Source organism: Apodemus sylvaticus, chromosome 5, assembly GCF_947179515.1.
Source record: "Apodemus sylvaticus chromosome 5, mApoSyl1.1, whole genome shotgun sequence".
In the NCBI taxonomy this organism is placed as follows: Eukaryota; Metazoa; Chordata; class Mammalia; order Rodentia; family Muridae; genus Apodemus; species Apodemus sylvaticus.
In genome coordinates, this window is record NC_067476.1 from 57,316,253 (window position 1) to 57,336,179 (window position 19,927).

The 19,927-nt window shown below is 41.7% G+C and overlaps 1 protein-coding gene across 6 annotated transcripts in view; it reads right to left on the reverse strand.

The window, feature by feature from the left end:
- Positions 1 to 19,927, reverse strand: part of Ttn (titin) — a 269,529-nt gene that overhangs the window by 248,808 nt on the left and 794 nt on the right. For 4 of the 6 annotated variants that reach the window (XM_052182766.1, XM_052182767.1, XM_052182765.1 and 1 more), the window contains exons 2-14: positions 18,210 to 18,413; positions 15,701 to 15,988; positions 15,137 to 15,222; positions 14,803 to 15,044; positions 10,158 to 10,485; positions 9,671 to 9,823; positions 8,891 to 9,028; positions 7,535 to 7,666; positions 6,197 to 6,334; positions 5,510 to 5,647; positions 4,901 to 5,038; positions 1,455 to 1,748; positions 1,247 to 1,369 (exon numbers count right to left, since the gene is read on the reverse strand). In XM_052182766.1, the coding sequence (XP_052038726.1) occupies positions 1,247 to 1,369; positions 1,455 to 1,748; positions 4,901 to 5,038; positions 5,510 to 5,647; positions 6,197 to 6,334; positions 7,535 to 7,666; positions 8,891 to 9,028; positions 9,671 to 9,823; positions 10,158 to 10,485; positions 14,803 to 15,044; positions 15,137 to 15,222; positions 15,701 to 15,988; positions 18,210 to 18,413 (2,402 nt within the window). The remainder of the gene's footprint in view (positions 1 to 1,246; positions 1,370 to 1,454; positions 1,749 to 4,900; positions 5,039 to 5,509; positions 5,648 to 6,196; positions 6,335 to 7,534; positions 7,667 to 8,890; positions 9,029 to 9,670; positions 9,824 to 10,157; positions 10,486 to 14,802; positions 15,045 to 15,136; positions 15,223 to 15,700; positions 15,989 to 18,209; positions 18,414 to 19,927) is intronic. The other 2 variants (XM_052182769.1, XM_052182768.1) reach the window with 1 other exon arrangement.

Below are 19,927 nucleotides of genomic sequence, written 5' to 3' on the forward strand. Positions count from 1 at the left end.
GGATTCAAGGGCAAAGAGGTGGAGTTACTGAACTGTCGGGCAATGGCGACCCTCAGTCTATCTGCCCCAAGTGCTGGTGTTACAGGCACACACACGATGGCTGGCTTTGGTCTACTTTCTCTCTGACTGAATACTTTCATTATCCCTCTTTCAGTTAACAAAAAGCAGAGATTAAACAGTTCATAAAACTATTGGTAATTTCTGTTTAGTTAGAAACTTTAAAATTGCCCCTTTAAAGCTTTGCACAAGGCGCCCCTTATTTTATGACTCTTCTAGAGCCTGGTCAGGAATTGTCTTTGCTCCTGATGAGTGTTGCATTTGAGACCTGCACTACAACAGAAAATTCAAGATAAAAATTTAAAGTATTGATAAGTTCTAAGTGCTTTGTGGTTGTACATTTGGATGTCAGTCCACATGAACAGTGTAAGCAAACATCGGGAAAGTATTCGACAGCTCATTCTGGGGGGGCGGGTTATTTAGTTTCAGTAGTAACTTGAGAATGTCCCCAAACAGGCATTATAGATTGCTTGTGATCCTTTGAGGACAGAGAGGGAAAGTCCTTATTATGATTACTTACTCTAGTAATTAATATAGAGGGTTGTCATGTGTTTCCACACGGCAGAACTAATAAGGAAAAGGCCTTAGCAGGACTCTAGTGCAGGGCTCTGTCATTCCACAATCCAATTTAACTATCGTGGGATGATAATGAACGCTGAATTCAAAACCATTATAATGGGGAACTCAACTTCATTTTTTTAATTCATCAGTTCTAGGTATATTTTGTGATTGCACATTTGAATGACAGTCACAAGCCTATGTGACAGGTGAAAACAGACATTCCTCACTTTGTGATCCTGCAAATATCATCGTCTTCTCTTATTAAAATACACCCAGTGAAGTTACTCAATGTGTCTCACAGCACATGAGGCTGCATAAACCACTACCATTTACAAGATGATTAAAAAATATATTATCATCAAAGCAACTGAGTTTAAACCAGAGCTGAAATGAGAGACAGAGAAGCCTGTGTGGATTTTGTCTCCTCAAGAGTGAAAGACAGCTAAATTTCAGTGGCTTCACCCTAGGAGACCTCCGTCAGAAGACAAAGCTCAGAGCATCTGAGTCTACCATAAACCCTGTCCCTCATCCAAAAGGAACCCACAGCAGCTACACAAAAATGCCCTATCTACAGCACGAGCAAGGATATAATTATATATACATATAACTATTACCCCATGCATCTTACCTCGTATCCATGTTCTGTCTTAGGTACAGAAATTTTTGAAACAGTAAAGTGAGGGCTTGCTGTGCGGGGGCGTTTATCCACATGGACCAATCTTTCTGTTGAGATATCTGTAGTTTTCTTGACCTGCATTAAATAAAGCTCAGTGACGTCATTGTTCACCAGATGTTCCTAACACGCGTGGCTGCTGCCCTACACACAGAGGACTCACCTGTGATGATATATGCATTCCCATTTGGTCAGTAGTTTTGATATGAGTCTCAGAAGGAGCCTGAATCACAACAGGCTTGACTGCTTTAGGGACAACGTGGGGCTCTGAGGCTGGGCGCTGGGGCTGCTCGGGCACCTTTGTGGTGGAAATGTGTTCTTTGTAGCCATACTCTAAAGTGGTCTGCTGAGAATATGATTCCTCTACATGCTTGGGCTCTCTGGGTTCTCTCACGCGGGCCTGGTCCACAGCAGCTACAACTGTTGCCACGGCTTCTGCCTTTTTCCCAACGCCCACCTGGAGACAAGGTTTTCCAAGTTAGTAGATGATAATGTCAAAGATACATCTGGACATCTCCTCCCAAGGACATCCTTTTGGGATAGCTCCTCCACTTACACAAACAGACAAAGGTAAGGTAAGGGTAGAATATTTGTGTTATATAACAATGTTAATTGCTCAAAAACATAAGTCAGCTCTTCCAAGAATTTGTGCTTCATTAATTATTATATTGTAAAGATTCCTATATAGATATACTGCCTCTATCTGCTAGTGACTAGATAGTCAATCACACACACACACACACACACACACATGCAAGACAGGACAACATGATATGACAGTATGTGACAAAATCCTAAGGACGTTTTGAGTATTTCAAGGAATTTACCTAGGCTAGGCAAACAGTCAATTAGCACTCGGGAAATAAGGACTTTGGAGCAGGCTGTCTCCATCGATTATTTCTATTATTTTGTCAATCATTTAGTCTGGTGTCGGCATGACAACAGCAAAGATAAAAGTCTACTCAAATACTGTCATCCTCACATCCGGGAAAATCAATTGCTGCAGAGAGACATGGTTGCATGCAAGCGCAAGATAAAAAGAGAGTTCCCGATCAAAGAATGAGCACCCGAATTTACTTATGACTCGTGGGGGATAGCTTTATTCAATCTATTAGAAAAATAGCTCTCCTAAAGCCCGTGAAGGAAAACACTGTGATTGAAATGAAGGCGTTATCATGTTTGGAATCAAGAGAACAACCTTTCACACTCAAGTTCAATTTGCTTTCATCCTTGCTGGGAGTTAAAGCAAAGACAAAGACAAATATTATTTCCTCCTTCCTATGAATCTGATTAACATGAATGAGAACACAGTTCACAAAGGTGTTCGTTCTCTCAACGAGTAAAGCACCTGGGGAGGCATGCATAGTTTAGCTCTGTGCAGCACCGGAAACACTTCAAGAGGTTACGTGGGTTTGGCCATCCAGTGCACTTTAGAAGTAAGGCTGTACCTCTCTATTAATCTCACGTCTTTACTTCTGCTATGAGTTTGCATCTGAAATGTACTTCAAGTACAAAACCCAGGCACCCTTAACAAGACCTCTGAACCATATTTAAGGCATAACCATGGCCTTTAGAAGACGGGATTGAGCCTTTAATGATCATGGCTTTTATTGAGAAGTATAAAAATCTAATCTTCCATGAAAGACTGCAAATACCATCCTCCCTTCACACTGAATTTTGGAAGGAGCCACACGCTATCTATATCAAACTCATCAATTATTTTTATTTATTAATTTATTTTATAAAAATGTATGGATAACTAATTGACTCTATAGATGTTTCTATGTGTTCATCTTCAGCTAATGCAAACATATTACTTTCCCTGAAGAAACTGAATTTTCATTTTATCTCATTGGCACCTTTTGAACAGCCTGTGATAGGAAAAAAATCTGAGGTGGTTTTTAGTTTATTCTAATGGTGAGAAAACTGACTCAAGGTTTCTGTGGACTAAAAATTGTATAATCTCAATAATAAATACTGCTCCTAATTTTAAAAGTATGCCCTCAAAGTCTTAATTATGTCCGTGTATTTTAAATTGTGGGAAAACATACCTTTTCCTTGAATTAATATATATCAAAATCCATATACACATGGTGTTTGGTGGAAATGACTGACTGAGTGCTGGTAGCTGTTCCCATTCTTCAGGAGACTTAAGTATCCTTTTAATTCTTGAATTCCAGAGAGGCATGAAGATGAATTGGACCAGGGGACCCCAATTTACACCAGCTAAATGCTGAGAGTTAATTTAAGAAAAGTGTTGTGTGATGTGGTCTTTATAACTAGAAGTGCTAACTATGTCTCTGGTGGTCTCCGGCTGAATCAAACCATCTCTCCCTTTGGTTGACAAGTGGAGCAATTAAACGGATCACTGGGAGCACATAGGTTCATGACAGAGGGATGAACCTTTACATGAGCTGACGACAAGATGAAACAGTGCGTTTCACCTCCACAACACGGACTTTCACCCCCTCTTGCGAATACATTTGCTCTTGCTTAACAGCTAGTCCTTCTGTAGTCCTTCTGCAGTGTGACTGGATCGCCAGGCTTTGAAGGGTTGTTATCAACCAAGGTGGGAGATTTCCTCAGCCTCCACTCTCACAGACAATCAACAATGAAAACGAGACAGATATATTTATGCTAACAGGGACAGAAAGGAAAATTAACCATAATTCATGAAACTTGGCTTATGATAAAGTTTGTTGCATATGAAACCTCTAGGAGGCAGATGGGCCATTAAATAATAGACTTAGATAAAAGTTTGAATCTTAAATCTTGTCTTGGGAAAAAAACAATTAATGATCTTGTGATAGAAATCAACACTGAGGGAAATACAAGCAACACACAAACTGCAAAAAAAGAAAAAAGGAAAAGAAAACCTTAGTGTCCAATTCCCAGTGGAGAATAAACTCTGGTAGATAGCACATTTAGTGGGAGTTATGGTTATGGGAAGTAGTTTAATCCATAGGATTTGTATAGCTGCAAATAGACATGGTAACCTTCCACTGTTTATAGGGAACTGTTCTGGTTGTATCTCTCTCTCTAGATCCCTCAGCACTGCATCTTGTGCAGCTTCTGTGGAAGTCACTCAATAGGCGCTATAATTTTCTCATCTTTGATACTTACAGGATGAAAAAAGATCAAGTTTCACATGAAGAAAATTATACATAATTGAAGTAAATCCTTAGATTGTAGCATAATGCATTGAACATATGACTCCTCAACACACACACACACACACACACACACACACACACCACAATAGGGCTCTTCACTGCTCACATGGCAAGGATTTTTATTGCTCATTGAGTCTCTTAAAATTAGCCCACATGCATTTTCAGTCATTAATGTGTGGAGGATTTCTACATGTTAATAATAAAAAGTCGAAAATAACAACAACACACTAGAAAATAAATATGTTGCAATAACACCCAATGAATCATTTTACTTTTTAGTCTCAAATTGTACAATTATCTAAAAATAAATCTGATTAATAGTGTCTCCTACACAAGAAGATTGATGTTTGGGATTAATGTGTTATAATGGAGGTTTTCACAGGAGATGTGGTATTAATAGATTATCGTGGATTCCACGCCGGCATAACACAGTCACCTGTCCATGGGTAACTTGGATGTGTTCTTGTCTAGCGGCCATGGCTTCTCTAGACCTCAGAACTGTTTCTTGTTCTTTGGCTTTGGCAGTAGCAACTGCTATTGTAGACAAGGCAGTTGTTTCCACTTCCTTTCTCTTCTGATCATTACGGTAAAAGCAAAGTTTAAGTTGTATGGGCTTCAGACATACAGCATAGGACCCAACCTCACAAATGCACACACGCCATTCCCGTGCTTGTGGGGTGGTAAGATAAGATCATCCAGGGTTAAATACTCGCTCAGCAGTACTTGTATAGAATGATGGAGAATCAGAGAACGTAGCAATGTTAGTTGCAAAATAATCTCTTGATGCTTTCCTATATTGCTTTTTAAAATTAAACTAAAATGCTGATGCTCATGCAAACAAAAGTGTTGAACAAAATGAATTACAAATGTTATGGGGGGGGTGAATACCAAGCGGTGAAGGAAAACTAATGGTACTCAGTCACATATTTTCTGTATTTAGTTATGACTCTCAATAGAAAAACAGATTAATAATTCATACTATGTAGTAGTTAATGGTTTACTAGACATTAGCTTAAAGATGAACTTTTCACATGTGTTAATTCACCTTTTCCTGAGTTATTTGAATTTGATCTCTTTTGGTAGTGATGGCTTCTCTACTTCTTGATACTAAATCTTGCTCTTTAATCTTGGGCGTGGCAACTATGACTTTGGGTACCACTGTTTTCCTAGTTTCCTTCATTATCTGGTTATATGATTTCAAGAGAAAGGTAAGAAAATGTCAATAAATTTCATGACTCTCTAATTTCAAAAACAAAACAAAACACATGAACTGGGAAAAGAAGCAGAGATTTCCTATTATCCACAGATACTCCATTAACCATCACTGGGTTCTCTTGGTTATCCATAGTATTTTACTGACAAAAATACCAAAATGGGAACAGCTATGAGGAAAAATGGGTTTATTAAAAAAAAAAACCTGAGACATACACAGCCCTTCTTTCCATCACATACTTCATATTATAACCTACGCAGAGATCTGATCGGCACCTAAAACTACATAATTTTGTCTTGACTACTGGAGTCTGCCTTCACAGGAAGACGTGAAGATGAACTGTGATCTATTAGTAGCAATCCAAAGAGAAGCTGAGAGTTAGGAATGAGAGTGAAAGCCGGATGGGCGGTGAGGGGGGTGAGACTGTGGAGAGAAGGGATGCTCAGGAGCTGTGATGGTGTGGGTGGCTGCGGGCGACATGATGCTCAGGTGGCTTTCGTGCCAGCCGGAAGTCATCACCTGTCCATGAGTGAGGTGCGTTTGATCCTGTTGTATGGCAGTCTCTTCTTGAACTCCCACAGCTGCCTCTAGTTTTGTGGACATGGCGGTTGCGACCACCACCGTGGATGCAGCCATCGCCTCAGTTTCCTGTCTTATCTGATGTTGTGGGGTAAAATGAAGATTTGAGTGTCGAAGGGCACATAAGGAGCAGTAAGAGGCCCAGGCCACATTCAGAATGCCGAAGGCTTCGTGATGAGGTAGAAAATTCCACATCCCCGTTTCAGAGGTCTGCCTGCGAGCTTACCACCTGCCACTGCTTTTCTGCGCAGTAATCGTTGCTGCCAAGCTTAATGTATTGTTCCAGGGCTGATACATTTGTGCTATGGCTGGCCGCCACCGCCCCCGCCACCGCTGAACGGCTCAAAAGTGAGGTTTGCTGCACTTAACAGTCTGCTAGGTTACAACGGCCATAGGGATGCCTATGCTCCAAATCTTGTCTAGCCTGACTCTCAGGCCGCATAAAGCCTCTTTTATCCTGAGGACAAGGTAAGGGAAACCTGGGCAGATGACTCTGGTTGGCCTTTTATCAGTACAAGGTTCTCAAAAGAAAGAAGCTCTTAGATCGGCCGGGAGCTCTGAGGAGAGTATGGGTCAAAGAATTCAAAATAAAAGCTCCTGTCCCTTCAAGCTTGGTGAGAAAGAAAAGTAGACTTCAGTGATATCAGTTAGATATATATCTATATATAGATATGTGTGTTTGTGTGTATGTATATATTCCTTATTGATATATATGTGTATATACATATATGTATACATCATATATATCATATATATACATATGTATATATATATGGGATATGTTTTCCCATATCCTCTATGTTTACTGCAGTGTTTATCACCAGGAATTATGGATGCTGTCTTCTCTAACAAGCAACTGCTGCTTAGCTAAAGTGCTTGGGGCTAAGGTATGTGCACATGTGTGTCAGCAGGTGTGCACTGACAAGCATGTGTCTCACAGCCGCACAATGGCTAAAAGTCCCAATCTGAGTGACTGAGGACTTAGGTTACATGTGCAAAACTGATGTGCTAGTGGCTACTGGGACAAAGTGAGGTGCACCTTCTGCTTATGTATGATCTGAGGTTCAAGGCTAGGTCCCCAAAACTGTCCCAGTAGAGTTTACATAAACTATCGACGCGGACACAGAATAGTCAATACAAAAGAGTTCTAACCCTGGACACGGGCCAATGATAGGAGGAAAAGAGATGGAAGACAGTCTGGTCTGGAGCTCTGGGGATAACGTGCACACAGCTGATGACTGGAAATGAGCCATTTGTAAAATTTAAAGCCAGACTTACTGTTTCTTGAGTTATTCGTTTTTGCTCTTGTTTTGTGGTAATTTCTCCAGTGATTCTAGTTTCTTGCTCTTGGGCTTTGGTTGCGGAAATCACTACCTTTGGTACAAATGCTTTTTCAGTTTCTTTTCTTATCTGCAATCAATGAATAAAAACAGAACCTTACTGTTTCTAAATCTACAATGGAGCTACCTCAATATCAGATAGGAAATCAAAAGAGTGAAAGTAGGAAATCAAAAGAGTGAAACTCCTTTCTGATATCATTACTTAAATCTTCATATCTTAATTAAAATAAGCACATTTGTTTGTTCTCTGAACCCTATATTAGAAACCCTCTTTAGAGGAAATGGAATGTTGGATTCAGGACTGCTTGTTTTACAGACAGTTGCTATCCACCTTGGCAAGATCTGTGCCTTCTATAGCTGGTCATATGGTAATTTAATTAGGTGCTAATTCCCTCAGCTGAAAGTAATCTTAGAGCTCAGAATATTACTACAGAAGTCCCAAGGAGTAATTTTGTCTGGCTCCTTATTTTAATGTGAAACTCCAATCATAATTTACAGTCTGCCTTGCTACTCTATTTTGTCTTTTTTTTTCTAAATATGATAATGGTTTTGAATATCAAGGCTTGTCTAAAATGGAACAGACACAATGGGAAGGCAATTTTGGCTACTATGTTAGTCAAAGTACTGCTCAGATCCTGAGCCTAGGAAGGATGTCTCACTTCCATTTGATGTCTACGGAGTAAGTCCTTTCAACCCTCAGGTATCTTATTGCTGAACCTCAGGGCCACAGGGCAGAAAGGGACTTGAAAGTTGATCTTCTCAAATTATCCTGTAGACAACAGTCTCCCGTGACCAACAGTCCTACCAACAGACCTCCTCCCAACCCAAATGATGTTAATCCAATCTCTCACTATTCAACTACAGGTAGGTATGTGCAATATACGTCCCGTATGCAACCCATGTGCTAATGTCCAAGGGGTAAGGAAGCAGCGTCAAGCTTTTACTGTAACACATTCCATTTTCTCTTAATTCTCCCTTGTTCCCACAGCACCTGCTTCATCTTTCCAGTTTTAACTCTGCCTGTTCCCTATCCACAGTCTCATATTTAACCTATAATCAGTGTAAGTGATTTTATATATATAGATGAGATAAATCCTCATTTCCAGTATGAAAACTCAGTGACTCTAAGGAACACTGGCATCAAGTGCTCAAGAGTAGACATATATGACAGGAGGATGCTATTTGTGTGAAACTAAGACACGCAGCCCTGGAATTAGCCTGCTTCCCAGTAAAAGGTCATCTTATGTGTTGACACATTGGTGCATTTGCAAACCAAAACTCATCTCATCCCCACCTGCTCATGAGTTATGTGTGTCTGCTCTTCCTTTGTCGCAATCACTTCTCTGGTTCGTGATTTTAGTTCCTGGTCCTTGGCTTTATCGGCAGCAACTACAACCTTGGTTACCGCGGTCTTCTCTGCCTCTTTTCTCGCCTGATTTTCATTGACAAAAGAAAGGAACCATTTCAGTACACACCACTCGAAAGCAGATGATGCTACATCAGGGCCAAGGTGTAACAATCAACCCACAGGACAGGGAGGAGAGTGAGAGAACGTTTACTCTAACAGAGCCTGCATAAATATGAGGTGGCCTGTGACCCTGCATTCATATTGCTTTGCTGCGGTGGATCCAAATGTCTCATTTGTTTTGAGGAAAAGTAAAAGCCATCGTCCTTCAGGGAAACTTAGAGAAATCTAATGCTGGCCCCTGAAATTGTAGTTTCCATAACCAGCTATGGTGGGACCTGCACTTGGATTTTGACCCGCCTTTTGTTCCTTGTCTGCCAGGCTCCCGCAGTCCCTGGATGCCTTGAAAACAGCAGTTAACTTTTGCTCGCCGCACGCAGCCCAGGCATTTCTTCTGACCCGGCCTGCTCCTGTGATATTTACAGCTTAAACACATTTGATATTTCTAGCCACCCTTTTCCTCAGGAAGCTCTAAAAGCCTGGGCCACTCTGGGTGGCCTGTGCCTTCAGCACTATTTGGTTCAGCAGGGGATTTGAATGTCCAATTACAGAAAGCCGAGTTGAGCCAGGGGCGTTCTAGCACCCCCTGGTGGCTGGCCTTGTGCTTACCTGTTCTTGAGCAGGTTGTATATGCACAGCAGTCGCGGTTGTCCTCTGAGCAGTTTGCTCTACAGCACTGATGACTGGTTCTCTCACTCTGGCCATATCAACAGCAGCAACGACAGTCGCAACAGCTGCACTCTTGTCTGTCTCTTGTTTCACCTGTATCAACAAGTGCAACGTTTTCAAAAACAACACCCCTGGTAGAAAAGTTACAAACCCTCGGACTAGTAGGCAGATCAAAATATATGCGTATGTAATTACCCATTATTGCCCAGAAAGACAAGATCTGCATCATTAAAATTCATACTTTACACCAGCCTTGCAGATTAATCTTTGGCTCAATGAAAGATGCCTTGATAAAGGGCAACCATATTGATTATAGATTTAAGCACCTGTGCATTTCTTCTCTAACCTGTGCAGACTACCCCATGCCTGAAACTGGGTCAGAGGAACCGGAAGATGAAATGGAGAAAGGAAAGGGTTCTGACTGTACCTCCTTAGTCGCAGTAGCGCTGGCTCCTGCTGTGAATGAAGAGCTGGCTGACACATGGGCCGCCGCGCCTGCGGCTCCACTGATGGTCACTTGCTCCTGGACACCGTATCTCCCTTCCCATCTCTCCTCTCTTCTGATCTGGGTAGAGCTCGTCACCGTCTCTCTCATCTCAGCCTCAGTCGAGGAGGCCACATAGCCCTCTTGCTTCCAAGGGGGAGGCACCTCGGGGCCTGTGGCCATGGTGGTGGTCTGAGTCTTGCGCATGAGCAGTGGTGACTTAACAGATCGGATCGGGGAAGTGGATATCCTCCCCGCTGGAGACACGGACCTGGAAACCCAGTGGCAGAGGTCAGAGCATCAGGCCAAGGCACCCCAGCAGGCATGGCGGGATTTCGATGGTGGAATGGAAATTTGGCAGCCCTTTAAGGCGGGGTGTTAAAATTGTGAGTTTCCATAACCTATCTGGATAAGCCCCACGTTTATCTGCTGTAACCCTGGAAGGGAACGAGACTTAATTCTAAGTAAGCTAAAGATCCATGTGCCCTGTCTCACCTTCTGGCACTGAGGGGGAAACATAAGGTAAAAGGAGCTTCCTTAAAACACCACCATAGTGCCAGGCCGTGGTGGTGCATGCCTTTAATCCCAGTACTCTGGGAGGCAGAGGCAGGTGGATTTCTGAGTTCGAGGCCAGCCTGGTCTACAGAGTGAGTTCCAGGACAGCCAGGGTTATACAGAGAAACCCTGTCTCAAAAAAACTAAATCTAAAAAAAAAAACCTAACTAAATAAATAAATAAATAATAAAATAAAAAAAATAAAAAACCACCACAGAAAGGACAGAGCGTTCCCAGGGTGTTATATGGTTTTAGTGACTGAATGCTCGTGCCACTCTTGACTAAAAATAACCCACATTTCCTCCTCCCAGCCCCCCTCCTTGTCCCTTTTCCCCTTATCGCGCCACAGTTGCAACCACTTCAGTATCTTGTGAATTTCCAGGTCAGGTGGACGCTTTCTTGCTGGGTTTTGCAGAATCATTTTGGGAACTGGCTGAGCCCTGGCAGCAGGGGGCTGCCGTTCTAGCCCAAAGTGCTTGTGGTTAACTCTTTTTAATGCCTCTGAGTTGATTTCCATCCTCACCTTCATCTTATTACACACTGTGAACTTTCTTTACATAATATTAGAGCTATCTGGTAAATCTGCTGCCCTGAAACCTTTTCATTACATTGATAAAGTATCTTCTTCCAAAAATAGTTTTCACTGGTTGCCTTGTGTGTGTGTGTGTGTGTGTGTGTGTGTACAAAGTGCAAATAGGAGCTATCAAAGGCTGCAGGCACTGAACCCTGACAATGGTAGCACAAAAGCCAGATTGTTATCGTTAGCAATCATTCTAAGAACAGATCAACTAACTGAACATAATAGGGTTTTCAAAATTAATTTTCTATTAATTTGTTTTTCTCTATTGTTCCTCTTGATGGCAGTGTTGCTTTACAAATTCGTCACACGGGGGCATATTTATGAGTGTATTCTGGCACTTGCATAAGGTATTTAGTTTACATCAATCATAAATAAAACAATTCTCCCAATTAAGCTGAAGGTCCAGTAATATTTTCTCTAAAATACAGAATAACTTTGGAGAATATTACACCAGCCTGTTTCATCAAGAAACATTTAATCATTTTCTTGTAAGTGTGAAAAAAATTACATTTTAGGAAAGAGATTGTAATTTTAGGAAAGCCAAAGGATGGGTTAACAAATATTCCTCTATTGTGAAAAGAAATCGTCTTGGAAATAAACAAAGGCCAGGTTAGAACGGTGCGGAGTCCACACCGACTGAAGGAAGGGAGCGAGACCGGAGCTTCCGAGTTTGGACTTGCTTTGTTCTTGCTGTTCCTTGCTAAGTGGGTTTAATTCAGAAAGAGCTTGAGACATGATTAGCATTACGTGAGTGATTAACAGCGGGCTTCAGGTAAGCCCATAACTGTGAAAATCAATGTAATTTGAGCCATTACCGGAAAGTGCTTATTTTTGCACTTACAATAAAAAAAAATAATCACTCGGTTGCAGCTAGCTACAATGCACCTCGTCCAGTGAAATATGCTTGCTTTATCTACAACGAGAATCAAAATTAAGCCATAGAACATTTTAGGAAGGAGTCTATCTGGGATAACCATTATTTTCTTCACAAAGTGGCATTTATATTTTGTAATTATTTTAAAGCAAAATTTGCAGACTAAGTAACTAGATCCCTACTAATAGACTCTCAGAAGGCTAAGATGTCTACTGTGCTCCAGGGGTCAGGAAATGTGTGTAATTCTAAAGGACCCTCAGGCTTGAGTATAAAATTCAGGAAAGCTGTTATCTCCCAGAGATTGCGTTTGGCCTGTGTTGTGAGTGATTTCATGGTATACAAACCAGTAGACAGCCCTAGAGTAAACACATTAGAAAAAAAAAAAAAGATAGGTATCTTCTTAAAACTGAGCTTTTTGTTAAGATGTTGTGTTAGTTCTGGCCAAATATCTTCAATCATTTTTAAGTGACCAAAACAAAAATGAGAAGATACTTAGCATGTTATATGTTATTTGAACATTCAAATAATATTCCCCACATTTTAAAATTTGTACTGTATGATTCCTTTTTTCCCCCATTAGAAATTAGTTGGTGGAACTCCTAAATACATCTGGTAGTCTGCAGTGTCCCTGTTTTCTGTTCTTTGTTACAAGTCCTTCCTAACTTGCCCTCCAGCACTGCCTGCCTGGAGATGGCTTACAAGGTCTTGTTGAGTATAACCCTGCAGCCTGCGAGGCTGCAGACTGTTTCTGGTGCATTGTTCACATTGTAGCTAGTTGGGTATTCTCTGTAAGCAGGCAGCAACAATGACTCATCTTCAGAAAGGAGCATGGCACTTTTCCACCTCACATAAATGTGTACTATTCAGTCAAACAATGACCTTGCTTTTTGCTATAGAGATGTCTTAATTTTTTGTTGCGGATCTCCAAACCAATTTTTAAAAGCTCTCTCCTATAAACATTTCTTCTATCCTTTTCATTTTTAGTTCAATTTCATTTCGTGCTTAATTCATCTCTCTCTCTCTCACCCCCTTTCCATCTTCCCCCTCCCTCCCTCCCTCTCTCTCTCTCTCTCTCTCTCTCTCTCTCTCTCTCTCTCTCTCTCTGTGTGTGTGTGTGTGTGTGTGTGTGTGTGTGTGTGTAGGTTAGTGGACAGCTGCTGGGAGTCACTTCTTTCTGTCCACCAGTGAGGTCCCAAGGATTGATCTCAGGTTGGTGGTAAGGGCCACTGCCCACCAAAACATTTTGCTGAACTCCCTTTCATTTTTTTAAACTTAATCAAGATGCCACTTACTTTGTAAATTATATGAGGTTGAAGGCTGGGTTTGCCTTCTTCCTAAAGACACTTAATTAGGCCAGTTTTATTTGTGAAGTAAAATACCCGTTCCCATGATTAAAAAACAAATTCCCTATACACTTAAATCTACACCTGTGTTCTCTAGTCCATCTGTGTCCTTAATGTACTGGTCTGTCCCTCTCCTCTGTCACTCTCCTCTTTACACAGTTGGGCATCATACGGGTCCTCACATAACCTGGTGAGCAATCTCCCACGAGGCGCATCTTTAGGCCCATCATATTATTTTGATCACAGTTGACTTTACAGTGAATTGGATTTTTTTTTTTTTTTAGGTCAACTATCTCATTATAGCACTTTAGTTTTCATAGCGAGAGTACCATTTTAAAAATTCATTTGAATTGATTCAAATATACTTTTTCTGTGTGTGCTCAGACGTTATAGAGTTTTTTAGCTCGTCATATTAAAAGTCTCAATTGTTGACTAAATCCCAAAGTTTCAGTTGTCGCAGGTAATTTGTATTTGATTGTATAATTTCTGAGTGCTGATGATGCAGGCTAACCTTGGAAAATACCTACATTTTAGCTAAGAGTAGAAATCCACTTTACTGTTTTAGATAAAATAATGTAAACATATGGAAAATATTTAGAAGATTTTTGCTAACTTTTTGAGGGTATGAATATTTTGGATAATGATTTCCTGTTTCCTAGGGATAACTTCAACTGAAGAGCTCACTGATTTCGTCCAAAACACTTCATTCAAATCAGGCTGGCTGCGACTCCCTTTATCTTATGGAGGATACAACTAAGACCTTGGGAAAGCCTCCTGCCTACTTTAGCTCTGGTTTCTTACCAAAAATATTGGGGAATGACTTTTTTTTTCAGGGGTTGAGAATATATAATGAGATAACAAACACCTGGGAGCTTAACACCAAGGTGATAAACCATATATCATAGTGATTATTGTCTTATTAAAACTAGTGCCTCAAGTCAAACTATAAGCATGTAGTCTGGATATTTGACTTCAGGGAGATTTAACTCTAAATTCTGCATAATTCTTACCCCTGTCCCCCCACACCTGTCACATTCTGGCTCCAAATGTGTATTTATTGAATGGACTGCAAATACGAATTCAGAACCAGAGTTTATAAACTTCCACAGAAGATGAGGATTGTAAAGCTCATATTCAGGGATTTTCTGGTCTCTTTTTCACATGCTGCCCTTCTGATTGCTTAACATTTAATCGTAAAAATGCATAAACAACACAGTCTCCTGAGAGAAGGCTTACCTGACTGGAGATGGGGTCGGTGCCCGCACGTGTCTGACTGGGGAGGGGGAGTGTCTTATTGGTGACGGGGACTGTTGTCGGGCCAGCTGTGCTTTGGCAGCAATGGAAGGTGGTGTTGGAGACCTGGATTTCGGCTTAGGAGGTATCCTGGGAGGTGTTTTATGTGGCAGCTGTCCAGTGGCACCATCTATGACCATCTCAACTGTTGCGATTGATCTGGCATCAAAGTGGGCTTCAATCTTCTGAAAAACATGAGAGCAGAAGCCATGGCGAGTAGGAAGAGCCGGGGAGGCAAGAACTGGGAAGGCCGGGAGCTGTTTCATAGGAAAATTACCTTTTCAATCCGGGTTTGTCTTGTTTCTGAAATCTGAGCAGTCGAAACGATTGTCTTTGTCTTTTTAGCAGGTACTACGTCTTCACCTGCAGAAGGAAAGATGAGTGCTTTAGGAGGGAAAACCATGATTGTTTTTTTTTAAAAAAAGAGAATCCATTAGTTGAGACTAGAAAGTCATTGCAATTTCCTGTGTGTAACAGTAGGAAAACTGTAGCAAGTTGTGGCTTTTGTGTGAATATAAATTAGATTGAAAAACAGAAAATGTTTGTTAGAAAGAAACCTCTTTGAATTACTTATTTAAATATCCCATTGTTTGTTAACAACGCACAGCTGTACATTGCTTAATTGACATGCATTCTGGTTATCATTGTAAACTGTATCGAGCTTCAACACAGAAGTCTTAGAACCCCCTGCCAGAGACCTTCTGCTGAGGGTAGGAAAGGCAGCTTTGATCTTAGCTCAAGCTAGCACCCCCCAGATAAGCCATATGGGGGAACCAAGCAGAACCTGGTCCCACACACTCCCACCCTAGGCCCCCCTCTCTTTCTTGCCTCTACCACATACCTTGAACCACCAATTCTGCAGTGGAAGTAGCTCTTCCAACGCTGTTGGTGGCATTTACAGAATAGGTCCCGGAGTCCTCAGGGTATGCTTCCGCAATCAGTAAGCTGTAGAGGTCGCCTTCTTGAGAAATTTGGAAATCAAGGGAGCTCTGAATTTCGGCTCCGTCCCGGTAGAACTTCACCACAGGTGTAGGGATTCCAGTCACTCTCACTTGGAGTCTCACTTGGCTTCCTTGTCGCACAGTCATGCTCTGCAGCCGTTGACTGAAGTTGGGTGGTGCTGTCTCGGCTGCCGGGGGCAGAGAAGAAAAATCAGGCCCAGAAGTCGGGGTGCTCCCGCCAGCTCTGAGTCTTAAAGAGGGGATTGACTCGCTGATCCAGCATCCTTGACTGTCCTTGGACCCCAGCTCTCCCACTCGGTGGAAGAAAGCTAGAAGGCGGCAGGAGCAGAAGGCTCCCTGCTCATAATTCAATTTCAATTGCTGTGTTCTTGTTAGAACAAGCTGTGGCTCTAGGCTACCACAGTTACTTTAAATTTTTCAGTCATGTGTATGCATATGTGAATGAGCTTGTGAGAGCCATATTGTGCAGGTGTTTGTCCACAGAGGTCAGAATACCCTAGAACGGGTTCTACAGGCCACCGCATGGGTACTGGAAACCACACCCTGGTCCTCAGTAAGAGGAGTAAACTTCTTTTTTTTTTTTTAACTTTTATTTATTAAATGTGAGTACACTGTAGCTGGCCTCAGACACCCTGGAAGAAGAATCAGATCTCATTATGGATAGTTGTGAGCCATCATGTGCTGGGATTTGAACTCACGACCTTCAGAAGAGCAGTTGGTACTCTTAACCCCTGAGCCATCCTCCTAAGCTTTTTAACTGCTCAGCTATCTCTCTAGCCCTTCATGCTTTACGCAAAAGTCTAGATGCCGCTGTAGTATTCCAGACTTTTCTGGCGCCTCCAATCCCTGACTCTTATCTTTTGCTCAGACGCTAAGGTGGTGTGTTGCTAAGGTAGTGTGTTGCGAAGGTAGTGTGTTGCTAAGGTAGTGTGTTGCTAAGGTTGTGTGTTGCAAGCCACTTTAGTCACACTGAAGCGAACTCCCATGGTTGGTAAGGTGAGTGCATCCAAGAACTTACCGAATCATTCAAGTTTAATACAATTAAAAAAAAAATCTTCCAACTAGATTGATATTAAAATGACCAAAATATTCACTTGAGTTTAAAATGTTAACTCCACTCAACAGTGGTGGGCCTTTGTGTTAACTATGTGAAAGAAAGAAAGAAAGAAAGAAAGAAAGAAAGAAAGAAAGAAAGAAAGAAAGAGAGAGAGAGAAAGGGAGAAAGAGAGAGAAAGAGAGAAAGAGAGAGAGAGAGAAAGAGAGAAAGAGAGAAAGAGAGAAAGAGAGAAAGAGAGAAGGCTTTTTTTAGTTAAAGCCTCCTTTTATATTGAGAGAAAATTTTCCTCTATAATATTTTTAATTGTTTAGCAATTTCGTACATTTTACAATGACTGTTAGTTGTTTTTTAGCTCCTATTCCCTCCTCTTATCCTCCCCCCTTCCACTCGTACCTTTCTTCTAAAGAAGCCCCTCCTACTTTTCTGTCTTATTTGTGTGACCCACTCACTGGGTTTGACTGGGGTTTCTGGCCCAGGCATGGGTGAGAGGTTAGCTGTTGCCCCGTAGCTCCACTGCTGGAGACACTGGTACCTTTCCTCCAGGTACCATTAACTGCCAGTACTCCCCAGGAAGGACACACCCATATGTGCTTCCGGCACCCCTGATGAAGTGTGGGGGTGAACCTGTGGGTTTCCAAGGTACTGTAAGTCTTCCAGCTCTGAATTTTCTGAGGGCGCGACCCTAAGGGACCTGGTGTGCTTTCTGTTGAGGTCATTTATGACCATGGAATCAGTCACCAGGAACAAATACGTGGCATGATAGAGTCAGACAAGACGTGGCTGTGTACAAGCAGAATAACTCCTGTTCTTCCTGTTTGCCCATCATAGACAGGTGGACAAAACCCACGGAGGCGACTGGAAATGGCTTTGTGGGAAAGTGGAGTCATATTTGAATGAAAGCATTTGGCCTTTTCCGAGTATGTTTACTATGCTGGATTTTCAGTGCCTGCCTTATGGCCCACTTACGTCAGAATTATGGCAATGCTCGCTGAAGTGGAAATTCCCACTGATTTCCAGAATACTCCCTATTCCTTGCTAACTTTATGGTAAGGCTCTAAACTCTCTACCAACTGAGGAACATGATTTTTAGTGTTTCTTCACGATACGTTGAGTATGTGGTATGTACAGAGACCCTGCTTCTCAAACACTTTAGGTTTTGTCTTTAAGAGGATGGAGTTGTACAGCCTACACCACGGTGATCCGTCATCCTACGGATCCTTCTTCAGCTAGGAAGCTGCCTCTTTGTGCTTATAGCTCTATCTGGACTCCTGTCCTGTACAAGAGAGAGATGCCCTCTGGCCTGGCTCTTAGGCTGCTCCCCAACAACTAACCTGTCACAAGAAGCTCAGCAGTACTAGTCGCTTGTCCAGATCCATTGGTAGCTCTCAGGGAGTATCGTCCACTGTTGGCTTTAGTCACGGCGGGGATCATCAATCTAGCGCGGCCATCGCTAAAAGAGATCTGCACGCCGGGCAGAGTGGAAGTTGAAATCACCTGGCCATCCCGAAACCAGCTCACCTCAGGAACTGGAGAACCTGGAGAGCAAACAGAGTCATTTTTATGTTGGAGTGGGCAGCGCCCAGTCTGTTCTCTCTCATCAACGCAAGTCCTTGTGCTAGCCTGGCAAAGCTGGCCAGAGTGGACCCCCATTTAGTGACAGTGACACCATGACAGTCATATGATAGACATGTAAAACTGTGGGCCATTTGTGGTAGTTTACATAGAGTCCTGCCCCTTTGTTTTATAGATTGGGGGTTTGAGGTGCATTGACGATTCATCATATTTCCAAAGTCTCTTGGCTATCAATGGTACAAATTCGGGTAGAATTTTCATCTTCTATCCTCTGGTCTGTGCTCTATCTGATTTAGTTTAGCAGACATCATTAAAATAATGAGAGGGGTCCCTCAGCATAGAGAGATGTAGAAACTTTGAAGGAGAAAGTGACGATTGTCATCTCTGAAGGCATGGGGCATCAAGGCCATCTTACAGCTGTATTTCAGGAAGGCATACTTGGTCCCCTCTGCTGTTCAGGGACACTGTCCAGAATATACCTGCAAATGTCACTGCAGCAAAAATGCCCTCACAGGGACAGGATGTTCCTCATGTTAACTCCAGAGCCAAACCCAGCCTTTCAGAACAACGCATAAAGTTGGAGCGCCAAGAGGAAAGCCCACTTCTCTTCACCCGCTGCTTAGAACCGTATCAGTTGTTCTGTGTTTTATCAAAAGCTAGTGTGTTCAGAATCTCGAAGGCTACTTCAGGGAATGTTAACTTTGCATTTGACACAAATGCTTGTAATTGCTGTCCTTGAGACAGGAGGTGATGATGTTAGCATGTTCCTGTGTTGTCCTTACACAAGCCAACCTCCCATTATGGGAGAGTGAGGTTTATTAGACTAATTTGAGAGTGTCAAATGTCATCTGTGACGTATTTCTAAGAACTTGAAGGCACATAATTAGAAGGAATCAAGGCTATGAATCTTCCAGCTCACTACTAACACAAATTAGAAAATCCCCACAGATACCATGTGTGTTCTGCTCAGTTTAGAAGTTACAGAGGATCTGAAGAAAAAATAAGTTAGTCATTTGGGAGTCAGAGTTCGTCATGTAAGAGGAAACCTGAACTGACTTCCATCAGTAGCAAATGAGTGATGAGTGACGTCATGATGTTTGTGCAAAGTGTTATGCAGTATGTAAGACTCACACATAATACAGAAAAAGGAATTGGAAGGAAAACTTTAGTTAATATCTTTATTACAAGCATACATTTAAAAAAGATAGAGATAAATGTGTTTACCACAGGGATACATTGAATTATGAACCAATCATGGATATCAGCTTATCCATATAACCTTACATGGCCAGTTATGTATGGTACTATAGAAGAACACAGATTGATTAAATCATTTTAAAATTATTTACAGTATAGTTTATAGGCAAGACTCCCTTGTTATACATCATGCAAGATCTAGAATCATCTCTAAACCAAGGGATGAAGAAAAAAGAAATGGGAGAAACTCCTTTTAGATAAATAGGAAAAATGATTGTAC